The sequence below is a fragment of the Antrostomus carolinensis genome, unplaced genomic scaffold (assembly GCF_000700745.2).
Source record: "Antrostomus carolinensis isolate BGI_N321 unplaced genomic scaffold, ASM70074v2 scaffold42332, whole genome shotgun sequence".
Classification (NCBI taxonomy): Eukaryota; Metazoa; Chordata; class Aves; order Caprimulgiformes; family Caprimulgidae; genus Antrostomus; species Antrostomus carolinensis.
Genome location: NW_010298370.1, coordinates 3,210 through 16,537, shown reverse-complemented (window position 1 = coordinate 16,537; position 13,328 = coordinate 3,210). Strand labels below are relative to the sequence as shown.

General features: G+C 43.2%; 1 protein-coding gene across 1 annotated transcript in view; it reads left to right on the top strand.

The window, feature by feature from the left end:
- Nucleotides 1-1,322: 1,322 nt before the first annotated feature.
- The window catches only part of LOC104520674 (paraplegin), a gene marked incomplete at both ends in the record, with an annotated part of 13,498 nt that continues 1,492 nt past the window's right edge, over nt 1,323-13,328 (top strand). Inside the window, 6 exon segments of the mRNA XM_010162427.1 lie at nt 1,323-1,425; nt 2,767-2,856; nt 7,569-7,819; nt 8,811-8,950; nt 11,633-11,735; nt 13,255-13,328. The exon segment at nt 13,255-13,328 is cut by the window's right edge and continues 1 nt beyond it. Coding sequence (XP_010160729.1) covers nt 1,323-1,425; nt 2,767-2,856; nt 7,569-7,819; nt 8,811-8,950; nt 11,633-11,735; nt 13,255-13,328 — 761 coding nt within the window.

Genomic DNA, 13,328 nt, shown 5'->3' with positions numbered 1-13,328 from the left:
CAGCCCGGTGTGCCCGCAGGCCGGGAGGCACCGGAGGAGGCGGACGGAGGGAGCTGGGTCTGCCCTCACGGCTCTGTGTTCAAACGGGCTCCTGCTTCGAGCCAGGGCTTGGCCTCGGACGGTGTCTCAGGTTGGACCAGGCCGAAGGTCCATCGTTTCAGTGCTGTAAAGCACGAACTCGGAGAAATAGCGTGTGAAGAGGACACTTGGGCTGTCGTAAGCCAGTAAATGTTAATTAAAGTCTTTTTTCAAACTTAATTTGTGCTGGTTCTTTGCATCTCTTGTGATACAAACACTCCCCGCATTGGTGTGCACCACAGGTGTCTTTTCCCCACCTTGTTGTGCTGCTGGTACCTCAGGGCTCCCCAGCACAGCCCTCAATGCAGAAGGTGAGGCTGTTGTTTAAATGAGGCCTCAAATGAGGCTTGTTATAATGAGTTTTAATGAGACTTAAAACTTTTTTTCAGTTTTTTTTCAACTGTGCAGTGTAAAATCACCAACCGACCAAGTAGACAGTGAAGGAAGAACAATTGTGGGACTGCTTTGTGAATCACGCCAGGTTTTTCTGTGATCAATTTAAACTAGCTGTTCTGTTTCAGTCTAAGCTGTTCTGTTCTAGAAAGTATCGATCCCAAGAGGTTAGGGCCAGCTCAAGCAGTTGTGTTGCTGCCCAGCAAACTCAGGGAAAAAAAGAGTGAGGGATTTCAGCCTAGTCAGTGTCCCTGCCTGGTTTGCTGCACAGAACTTTGTGCCTGTGCAGTAGAAGGTGGTGAGATGAGGAATCACCCATCGGAGAAGGGGCAGGATTTGTGTTCAGTGAGAGTATTGGTAAATGGGAGTTCAGATGTTGGGAAGTTGACTTTAAATGTGAATATCGACTGCAGGGTTAGTGCTGAGTCAGCACTGGGAAGTAGCTGCGTGGTCTTTGCTGCTGTGCAGCCAGGTTACAAAGTACTAGTCCTTCAGATTCCTCTGTGGGGAGGGTATCTTTACATTTCAAGAACTGAGTTCCAACATATTTTTAGAATGAAGAACAGAGATACAGGGAGGAAAAAGATAAAGTTTTCAAATGTTAGGAGTGTATGTTTCTATTTATACATGTGCTTTCTTTAACTGGGTTATAAACAACATTTTCAGAGGCACCTGGCATGTCCACAACACAAGGAGGACTAATATTCAGGTCTCCCAGCTGCTGGTCCTGCAGTTTACCCACAAGATTTTAATGTTTAGGGGTCTTGGTCTCGGGGCACACAGGAAGGTGAAGCAGTCACAGCACTTTTCTAATAGTTGCCTTTTTTTTTTTCCTTTGTCTTCTTCCTCAGAGTCTTTTGTCACAAACACTTTCCCCAACACGTCAAGGTCTCAGTGGAGTTCTGGTGAAACAACACATAATTCAAGATCCTGTCAGGCTTTGGAATCTCTTAGGTGAGTCCTGAAGAGCAACTGTACAGGCAGAGGAGGGGAAAAAAGTCTTATTTATTAAGGGTATTGACTTTTCCTGACTTTCACTGCCTGCGTTTCTGATACTGGAATAAAGCTGTTCTGTTCCTGGCTTTGGGAACTGTGTTTTACAGGGGTTCTGGGTTTTTGTTTGGTGACAGGGATGAACAATGGCACTTTTCCACATGGAGCTCAGCGTGATTAAGTAAGCACTTGAGTCATTAGACCTAAAAGCTAATTTTAAAACTGTAGGTTTAAAGTAGAGAATCTTTCTCTGCCTCATTAGCAAAGCCTAAGACAAAAATGTCGTTTACCTTTGTCAGAAATCACATTATCTGACCTTGCTGAAAGCCTGGCATTGGATCAAGTTAAAAGTGTATGTTAGAAAATGTTAGCTGAATAAGAATTCTGAATAAGAGCAAAAGTGTGGAGAGGTAAAACAAAGGCAGTTATTCTTCTTGCTGCCTCTTCAGATTGGAAAGGTGGGTTTGCTCGTGCCTTTGTGATCTGAACAAAACTGGTCATGACTGTTCTGGGCAGCGTGGGCCTGGTGAGCGTGGGCTGCTTGACCTCTGAGAGGGTTTGGTTTTTAACTGAAAATAAAAATATATGCATTGTCTCTCAAACGACAGCGAATTCTCTAGTAGAACCAGCAGGGGACAAGCAGTTCTGTTTCTGGGCTTACTCCTCTTCCTGGAGCCTTCACGACAGGCCATGGGAAATGGAAGCTGCTGTCATCAAGTCAGTTGTCCTCTGAATTTTTTGCATTTTCCTGGTGGAAGAAGCCATTGCTTATTGTTTTGTAGCAGCAGCTGTGACTCTTTACTGTCTGTAGCCTTACTTTCTTGGCTTTTTTTAGAGTATCCTAACAGCATTCACTGAGAAACCTGCATTAACTCCAGTAGATTTATTTCCTTTAATAAGCATTTACAGTTCCTAGTGTGAGGCTGTTTTTAACTGACTGCACCAGTGTTAACTGTGGTTACACCTTGGGAAACGTGTCCATCTTTCAACCATGAAGAAATTTCTCCAAATTATTTTATTTGTTCCATTAAAATAATCTCAGAACAAACCCATCTTTTGATTGGATTGTCAAAACATATATATCCTATAAGGAAACTGAAGGAGTCTGTCCCTCCTGTTGCTCCCTCTGCTGAGGCTGTCCCATTTCCTTGGCACACAAATGAACCTGTGTGCTTGGGTGGTCATGGAGCTTACCTTGGTCTGCATTTGGAGCTCACATGTATTCCTGCCATCCTCACTCCCCCTTTCTCATTGTCTCCTGAGGTCTTCTCCTAGTAACTACTTCACTCTGCTTGCCTGCAGGTAGCACTTACTATTTTACTACTTCAAGCTCTCAAGGGAGTAACCAGAAGAATGGAGGATTCAAGAAGAAATCTCCGCAGGAGGATGAGGGTATGTATGTGCCAAAAGATGTTTAATGACACAAACGGTGTGTGAGGGGTAAGGATAGACAGTGTGGAAGATCCACCTTAATGCTTCTGTCTCTGGGTACTGGAAACCTGTAACTTACCACCTCAGAGTAAGTTTGAAGGAGTCTTTTGGCTTAGATGATGGAATCCTGAGATTTTAGGACAGATGATAAAACTGTTTCTGTTTCTGTGCTGCTTTGCATCCTGTGCAGATAACTTCATCGATGTTTGCCTTTGTTTTGCTGCTTTGCAAAGGGGAACAGTAGTGTGAACTGAGTTTTGGGTTGGAGGTTTTGTTGTAGAGCATTTTGACTTAATAAACTTGGATTAACTAAATTCAGTTCTATAAGCTGGATTCTGTTTGGTTTTTGGGTTTGTTTTTTTCTTACATTTCACTTCACGTTGGATGTGTCTAGTGACTTACAGAGCTCAAATTTAAATAGATTTCTTAAAGATTTCTTAGCTGTGCTCAGAATTTTTCTTTTCTGTTTAAATCAGTCTCCCTAGATACTGGTTTTTGCATATTTTACGCTGCCTCAGCCTCAGACATCCTGCTGTACAGGACTTTTTGAAACTAGTTTTATCTCACTAAGTGTATTCTGGAACCCAGGTATCTACATGGTGTGCCAGATTATTTTGAGTAGAGGAGTGCCCTCTCTGTACTTTAAGAGAGTGAGAAAGTTAATGGCACTAATGGAGGGTAAGGGTGCAGGGGAATCACTTCAAAAACCTCGTGTAACTTCTGACAGGCAATGTTCTGATCCTTGTAGGAGGCACTGTTATCTTCCACCAGTAGGTTTTCACCAAGATTGGGGAAAATATGCTTTCAAATATGAGCAGATTTGTGGGTGTCCCTTCAAGTCTTGGTATTGTTGTCAACTTTTTGCTATTTGTAGGCTGACAACAGCTGCATTCCATTTGAAAAGTGTAACTTGACTCTGGGACTTCTGAGGAGATAATGCTTTGCTTGTTTGTGAGTACACCCCTCCCAAGAACTGAAGTGCATGGAAAGATTTTGTGGGCTCTGGATAAGGCATTTTTTCAGAGTCTGTGATGTAGATTTCTAGCTGTGAAGTCCCACAGCTGATGGCATGTCCTCTGTCTGGGGGCCTGGTGGGGCAGTTGAAGAAAGGGATCAGAAGTGGCTCAGGTGAAGTTCTCATTCTTCTGTCTTGTCAGCAGTGCTTGCAGAAGCATAACAGACCTGAGGATTTTCTTCATTTTATGACATCTGTTGATGCTTTCAGGGGCTGGTGATGTCTTAAGAGAGTTTATGTGGGTGTCTGCTGTGCTGCTTGTTCCTGAGACCTCTGAGTGAGGGATAAACCTTCTGTAGCTGGCAGGCTCCAGACCTTTGTGCTGCAGTTTGGCAGGCACTTAGCATCGTAAGTCACAGGCTGTAATATAATTTTATAAACTACATGATAAACTTTTACCTGAGTGTCATCAAATAACATAATATCTTGGCTTTTCCTTTGTTGTGCTTAAACCCAGTGGTAGAATCCTCTTGGCTTAACTACCTTTTGAAGTAAAAGCAGTCAGCTGCTGGTGGCTTTCAGCCTGACTCGTGTCATTGCAGTCTCCTTAAGGCAAGAGCAGTGGCTTTGCCTGTTTGATCCATTTAACTGGGTTGAAGTCTGCAGTGGGATGTGAGTGCAGGTATCACAGAGTCCTCGTTAAGGAAGTCAGAGCTTAGAGGTTGAGGCCCTTAGTATTTGCAAGACCACACAGGGTGAGTGTGAGCAGAGCGCCTTGGAGAAGCATTGTAGCTGTTAAAATTAGTAAACAGTAACATGCTGTGTTCAGTGGCTTCTTTTCTCCTGTGATTAATGGATAGCTTGACTTTGGGAGGTGGAATGCTGCCCCATGTCTCCAGGGGATTACTTGTCTCTGCAGTAATTATTAAAAAGAACTCTTCAAACTGTCACTGCAGCCCTTGCAAGATTTTAATCAGAGAGTTCAGATTTGGGGTTAATGGCAAATCATTGCTTCATGGAGGCTTTTGGAGACTAAAAAGCTGGAAGTATTCCCACAGCTGTTGCTTGCAAGTGTCACATCCTGTTACTGGTTCTCATTTACTGAATATTGTGGGGTAGCTTTTGGTGCAATCTGAATGTTATAGAATGTTACGTTGCTTAGAAAGAGATTGATTTTGTCCTTAATTAAATGCAGAGTAGAGGAAGGCTTTGCATTGCCTTACAGCTTTCTGGAAATGTTTGGGGTTTTTTTCCTGAAATTATTCAGCTGTGGGTTAAAGGTCCTAAATAAGTCTAATTCCTATAAACTGGATAAGTTGTTTGTGTCAAGATGTCTAGTGGCCAGCTTTCACCCTGTGGTGATCTCTGTGACAGTATCCTCAGTTGTGTGCTTTAGAACATAGGATATGCAGCCTCACTTTGTCTGAAATCTCATACAGAAAAGTGCTTTAGCAGTAGCTGACTCTGACACCTCCAAGGAACTGGTGTAGCCATAGATGGACTTTCTTTCTGTCAGTACTCACTTTCCTGGAGTGGTTTCTTTTCTATATAGAATCCTTTTTTTTTTAACTTGCTCAGCTTTCCAGGCTCTTGCCCAGACAAAGGCCTCTCTTGTCTGATATTTTAATTTTCTTTAATAAGACTCTGGTGGATGTCATCCCTCAGCTTTGTGATGAATTGCTTTGTGCTAATAACTGTGGATCGAGCAGATAAGGCAGAAGTGAGGAGATGGCATCAAAGAACAAAGTGGATGGGCTGGACACAGTGTCTGAGCTTGTCAGTGCCTTTGGAATTGACGACCTTATCTGCAGAGCTGCATTGCTTCTATTTAGGAACAAGCCTTTCCTGTTAGATGTGGAGCAGAGCTGGGAACCCAGTGAGGAACGATGCTGCCTGTCTGAAGGACACGGTACTTTTTTTAGCATCTCACTGGGTCGTATGTTTGTCCACTAGTTTTATTGCAGTGTGTGTAGGGTCTAATTGGTGGGTGGTGATAAATGCTCCTGTCAGAACATTTGCTAGGGATTTGCAAATAAATGGAGTCTGGGCTGCAGCAGGCAGATGCACGAGCAGTCCAGTGCCACAGGATTAATTTATTTCTGGGTGTGGATTAGTATTTATATATGCCATATTGCTGTTGATGTTAAATTGTATATCAAGAACAAGTGCTAAATTATATAGATCAAGAACATCCACGTATAACTGGAATGAGGAGGAGATATTTGTTGTCATCTTAACTCAAGCACTAGCCAGCAGTTGACGTTGAGCTGCGCTGTGGCACGTCCTTTGCAGACCACAGAGTTTTAAATTTGCCTGTGCAGTGCAAAAAAAATAAATATTAGGAGTCTGAAGAAAAGGTTTGGTGGGAAATACTTGAATTAAACCAGCCCTTTTTCTCATGTCATCATTTCAGTATGTCACTGGTACAGTAAGGGTGGGGGAAAGCACATCTAGCCTGGGAATTCCTCTTTGATACAGATCCTTAGTGTGGACAAGTCATCAGACCTTTGAACATGAGGTTGATTGTGAAGCATGGGAGAAAATCTGTGCAATTCTGTTCAGATGGTGAGATTGATTTGCAGGGTATTTATATGTGTGGGAAGCTGCCTGTCCTGTCCCCTGTGCTATTTCAGATTTACTGCAAATGCAGATGCTTTCTCAGGTAGGAGAAACGTTGTTGGTCTGGTGATACAGGGTGTCAGCAGATCAGGAACTCACCAGGAAGCACGTATGTCTTACAGTACTGTGCTGTGTGATTTACCAGTGACACTGTGACTGGTTTTACTCACTCCCAGTATTTTCCAGTGGATGTGTTAGCAGCAGCCAGAGAAGCACGTCGTATAGAAATGAACTATAGTCATTCCTGAGTTTGATTTTTAGCAGGGAGGTTCAAATGGCTTTATTTCACCTATCTCCAAGTGAGATCATCTCTTATGTTAGAATAGAATTACATTTGCTGGGAATGTCATGTGTTTGGTGGACTCTGACCATCTGAAGGCTCCTGGACTGGGATCAGATTGCCTTAGAACAGGAAATGCTGATCAGGGCTCTTCAAAATACATCTGAGATTGCTGCCTGTCTGTGTTCACAATCAATAACTTCTGGAACTGAGGGGCTGTCTTTGCCTCGCTGATGATTCGATTCCTCCTCGTACTGAAGCAACAAGGAAAGCAGAAGAGGAGATCATCATCTCTGTTAGATGTGTGCACAGTGCCTGGCTGGGTGGCTTTGGAGCATCAGGGAGCAGCTGAACACAGCTGCAGCAGTGCAGTGCAAGCAGATTTTTTGCTGGCTAGCAGAATGCAAAATTTGCCTCCTTCCAGGCCACTGTTAAGTTGACATCGGTGTGCTTGTGCTTTCATAACCAGGCTTTTAACCTGGTGCTGTTTCACGTGTACAGCTGCAAACAGACCCTGTGGTCTGACAGTCTAGAAGCCAGAAAGGTCTGGGAATGTCATGCAATCCAGAAAACTGACTCACTTGCATAACCTTGAGCAACTCACACAGCCTCCTTTGTGAGCCAAGTCAGAAAACTGCCTGTGCAGTGCAACTTAGGTACTGCTCCTGAGCCTGCTCCTTCAGGAGACACCAAACATGCAACAAAAAAACCCCAAAAGGTACCATTGTCTTCATCTTTGTCATTTAATTGTCCCTTCTTTGGGTCAGAAATTAACATGCTCATATCTTTCTTCTCTGCTATCTTTTTTTTTTCCTAAAGAGGAGGAGAAACGCAGGAAAAGGGAAAATCAGATGCATCTGGAACGCTTACGGGCGCTCCTCATCATCACTTTCATAGTGCTGATGTTCCGATTCACTGTCGGAGAGAACAGAGAAGCCACCAACATTTCCTGGAACTACTTTGTGAATGAGATGCTGGCCAAGGGGGAGGTCCAGAGAATCGAGGTGGTGCCCGAGAGTGATATTGTGGAAATTTATCTGCACCCAGGAGGAACTCCACATGGACAAGTGGTGAGTGACTTTCTGCAGTGGGGATGGATGATCCCAGATCATACTGTTGAAAATAATTGAATTAATGAATGTATCTTTGGTAAAACTCTAGCTGGTAAATTTGCTCTTCATTAATTTTTCTCTTGTATTTGAAGTGCAGGGAAAACTGAACTGTTACTCATATCAACCTGGAAACTAAGCCTTTTATTTAAAATTGTAAAAATAATTACTAATGGCCTGGAATAAACTTACAGATGTCTAAAAAGCTGGAAAAATTCAATAGTTTTTTCTTACCAGTGCAGTCTGATAGGTGAGAAAGTGTCTAGGAGATTGTAAACTCTTATTACTAGATCTTGTTTCAAAACTTTTCTTGTATTTGGATTTTAGTTTCAAGTGTTCTGTCAAACTCCATCAGGCTTCCTTCCTAAATCTTCCAAAACAAAGCAAAGTTTGATGACATGTTTACTTCCAGGACTTGCCACGAAGAATCATTACAAACTGGCTTGAGAGATTAAAATACTCTTCTTGGACACATCCCATTTTGCTCAGTGACTTATAACCCATTTGCAAACTGCTGGATGAAATTAATTTCTGACAAAGATACGGGAACCAGATCCAAGAATTCCGAGTGCAGCACAAGACACCTCCTCCCAGTGACGTGGTTTTCCATATATAGTCCAAAATTCTGTCTGAGCCCCAGGTGTGGGTATAACTGGGTTTATAATACGATCTCTATCCTTCAGCTTGCCTACAAAGTTGTTGCATCTCCTTTCTGGAGAGCTGATTCTTGTCTTTTACACTTTCATAGGGTGCTGAAAAGACTAGAGGTGTTTCTAGGTTCGTTTGGAGCCGTTGTGTCAGTTGACTGCTCGTGAGTTCATTAATGGAGCATCAAACACTGCAACATAAGGCTAACTTTTATCTGACTCGTCCACATTGTGCACTTTTTCTGCTCACTGCTGTATCCTTACACTCCAATTCTTACATGCTGCTTTTGGTTGCCTGTCCCCAGAACGTTACCCTGTTGTACATAATGCGGGTGGCAAACATTGACAAATTTGAAGAGAAGCTGAGAGCTGTGGAGGATGAGCTGAATATTGATGAGAAAGAGAGAATCCCTGTTTCCTACAAACATCCTGGCTTTTATGGAAAGTATGATATAAATTTGTGTTTACTGTTGATGTTATATTGGTGACAACATCCCTGACTTGGAGAGGAAAGTCCCTTTCAAGTAAATGTTGTTGTTATAAACACAGAACAAAAAAGTGGTCCCAGTTTTGGAGGATTTACCTGATCTTTCATGCTCTAGAGGTACCTTAATGTTTCAAAAGTGAGGATCCCAAGGAGGTGTCTGGAACTGCAGCATGCAGCAGACCAAAATGTTTTGGGTCAGTGTCAGCAGGTCTGAGGAAAGTCTGTCTCAGTTGCTGTGTGTTCTTGCACAGCTGAGCACTCTTTGTCCTTGTAATCAATTATTCAAGTGTAGCTTGGGCTAGAAATCCTGACTCAACAAGTGATGTTATACCCTGGTCTGTGGAGAGTGCTGCTGATGTGGTAAGCCTTCCCCTGTTAAAATGCTTTGAGGAAGGCCTGTGGTGGTTTTTGGGCTGTAAAAATAAACACCTAGTTTTGGCCTGCTTCTGCAACAGCTGTAGATCAGAGCACAGCCTGCGCTGCTGCTCACTCCAGCTGTGAGCCACATACTGAGCAGAGCAGCTTTGATGCTAAGGTACAAAATCTCAGCGAGAGGAGCACTTCTGTTAAACTTACAGCCCTTTTCTGTTACCTGAAATCAAGATCCTTTGCTTAAAAAAAAATAAAAAATAAAAAAATAAATGCTCGAAGCTTTTAATTCTGAAATGAGCTATAATGAGTGAAAGGAGAGAAGATCTGTCAAAAGACTAGAGAGCACTGGCTGGGCTTTGTTCTGTGCTTTCATATGATGGATCCATGTTTTGTGGTGATTTGTTCCTGATGTGGCTTGTTTGCTCTTCTGTTAAGACCATCAGCTTGTTTTTGCTGAACATTTTTGGGATCCAGAGTACAAGACAAACCTGTGAAGCTCACTGCCTGGGCTATTGAACAAGTTCATCTCCATCACTGATGACCCTTACACTGGTGTCTCTCCCCACACTTGCTTTCCAGAAGTGTGGGGAGAGACTCCAGCATTTGGAGAGCTCTCAACTAATTGCTTATTGTAAAGTACTAACAGAGGAGGGCAGAAGTCTGGTCTGCTAAGTAAAGAAATCTCAATTCCAGACAACAGAGAGCATCATGCTGCTGCAGGTGTCTGCTGAGATGACCTGGTCACCTACTTGTGCACCACGCACAGCGAAGGTGCATGTCATCTGCTTTTAGTAGTTCATAGGGTTTGGAGCAGAGGTGACTTTCCCACTGGAGTGGGGAATGGCCAGTGTGTGTAATTCTTCCTCCCAGACCCCTTAACAAAATGTGAAATGAATGTTGTGTTTGTATCTGAATGGATACCCAGGCTGGATTTTGCCTAGTTACTTGTCCTCTGAACAACATTTATGCATTTTTAATACGTGGTTTATATGAACATGAACTTTATGGATTGATCATGCAGCATGAGGCTGTTAGCTGAAATTCAGAACTTGCCAGTTTTTTCAGACTTGTGTATAACAGGAAGATTAGACTGAGCAGTTAGTCAGCCACCAACACAAGCTGCTTCCCCTGCTTCTGAAGAGAGGTTATTTTTTAAGAGATATTATAGGGTCTGAGGTCTCTCAGGAGATTTGATGAATGTCTGGAGAATTCAGCGTCTCAGTCTGCAGTTTGAACCTGTGAGGTGCAGAGCACTTGCAGCTTACATGCCGTTTACTCCAAGATGTGGGCACTTGGTGTTTCAGAATTAATCCTGTTTGCATAGTTGACAAATTGAAGGTGACTTTCCATTTTCCAGTGTTGCCTAGGATCTCTCACTGAGAAGAAACAATTGCAGCTGGGTATATAGCACATGCTGCTCCCTTTGCTTCAGTAAATCATCCCTCTGTGAGAGATGGAACACATGCTCCTAGTTTAGAGATAAGGCAGAAGTGTGGTGAGACCAGATGATTTCACAGGCGTGTGAAGCAGAACAGGGTCCCACAATTCTCAACCTGTCATCTGACCTATGATCATTTTTCCTGCTGTTGAAACAAACCCTCTTTGTTTAGAGCTCACAGGGTGTTTGTCTTGTTACTGTGTGAGACCTGCAGTGTCACTTCTGGTCCACATCTCCCTTCTAGTGCAATTGGTATTGCAAATAAGCCAGAAGATTTCTGATGTTAGTTGCCGTAGCTCTTCCTTCTGACACAAAGAACTTCAGAGAGACTTGACCAGGGAGAGCCACCCAAACTAGGTAGAGTAGCCTCTGAATGGGAGACTCACATTGGCATTTTTACCAGGATTGGGGGAGTTGGAATCTCCCTAATGTGGCTGGATGCAGATTTTCTGCAGTGAGCTCCCTTGGCAGGGACTGCCAGCCCCACTGGATTCTGCTCTGGGTGTGACTTGACTGCCTGAAGGTCCTCTTTGTTTTATAAGTAGAAATGCTTCTGAAGGAGATGGTGAGGTCAAATTTCTTCCACAGCTGTAAGCAGTATTTGCCAGTGTCCTCTGTTTAACTTTTTAGCTTATGTAATTGTTGGGGTTTTTTTTGTTTTATATAAAAACCTGTAAAAGTTCCATTTTCATAGTCATGCTTGCTCATTGCTGCACTTGTAGCCTAAATATCAGGACCTTTAAAATACTGAAAATAGTTATGTTGAGAAGTATTTACCAAGTTCTGACCGAGCACTTCAATTTGTACCTGTCTTGCTTTTGTCCTTTCAGTGATATAATCTCCCTGATAGTGACACTTGTGGCTGTGTCCATGTTGTGGAGCATCTTCCGCCTTATTAGGGTTGCGGGCCGCGCCGGAGGATTCAACGCCTTTGTAAGTATCCCGGATCTTGATGTTGTTTTGCAGTCTCCAGATAGCCTTGTCTTCTGCTGGCCTAATCTCCTCCCCTTTCCCCAGTAAAGTCAATGAGGAATGAGAATTAACTGGTGCCAAGGACTCTCCAGTCTTGAGACATCTTGTGTCTTTTCCCATCCTGATCATCCAACGAGATTGTGGAGTAACTGGCCTTCGCTGAGGCCCTTTCTTTCCCCAGCGGCAGGAAGGGCTGAGCTCAGTGAATTTGCAGTCCAGTTTGCTCTGCTATTTTCAAAGCGTGCTAATGAGTTGCAGCTGCAGATGGTGTTTTTCACTGGGTCCTGCCAATATGCCTCCCATACAGCCAGAAGTAGGAATTGCTGCTTTCTGCAAAATGAGTTCTCAATTTATAAAATATGTTCAGATTCTGGATCTCATTATGTGTTGGCCTGTTCTGCTCATGCCACATGCCTCACTTGCAAATCTCCTCCTCTCCTTTTCCACCCTTGCCTGGATCAGCTGATGAAACTCTGTAGAAATCAGCCCGGGGTGCACTGCCATTGACAGCAGGGATTTCAGGATGAAAATGTGATGAATTCAGTCCCTTGTTAGATTCCCCACTCAGTCTCCTCTGCAGTTCTCTCCCGGCTTTGGGATTCTCTTTACACAAAGGGATGCAACTGCTCAGAGGAGACAGAATATTTTAAAGAAGTGTTGAGTAATGAGGGCCTTGAGGACTACATTGTGTCCTTGCGTAAGTGGGGACAGCTAGGCCCTGCATGTTTAACTCTTCCTTTGGATGAGCTGATGTTTCTGAGGGCTAACAAGCTATAAACTTTCTTCTCAAAAAAAAACCCAACCCTGAGTAGCTGTTTTCAGTAGAACATAATGAGCAGTTACTAGTGGGGTGTTTAACTGAATTCTTGTTTTGACTGTCACTGTGGCTTAACATGCACCAGGAGACTGAAATGTGGTGTCTGTTCAATTTGAGAACTTACAGTTCTGTCCTGGGTTGTGTTGCAGTAGCAACCAGTGGCAGCGTTGGACAATGGCGCAAAGTGTCTGTTTATGTACATTTACAAGACAGTGTTGGTAATTATTTACCCCTGATAATTATTTACCATCAATACATATTCCTCAAAACTGTACCTGTCCCATAAGGATCAGAGCATTAAGAAATGAGGGAGGAGATCCCAAATAAGGTTTTGGGCATTCTGCATGTTTTTAATAAATATCCCTACCTGGTCTACATGGAGTGTGAGCTGGGTTGTGTTGGGACTGTTGCTGCAGGTGTATTCTGTCTCTCAACAACATGTGGATAAATGAAGTTTGAATCAAATCCCACAGGCCAGCTGTGAAGTGTTTCCAAAGCAAAAGTTACTAAAACACCAATGCATTGGTGGGCATTTTAGTGTTCTTTGTTAGACCTCTGCTGTCTCCCAAAGTACAGCAAACTACCTTTCCAGACTGTTGGCTTGTCCAAAATTCAGAGCATGTCTTCAGTATTTTCCTGAGTATTTTCTGCTTCCTTCTGCAGAACCAGTTGAAAATGGCTCGTTTCACCATTGTGGATGGGAAATCTGGAAAAGGGATTGGCTTCAAGGACGTAGC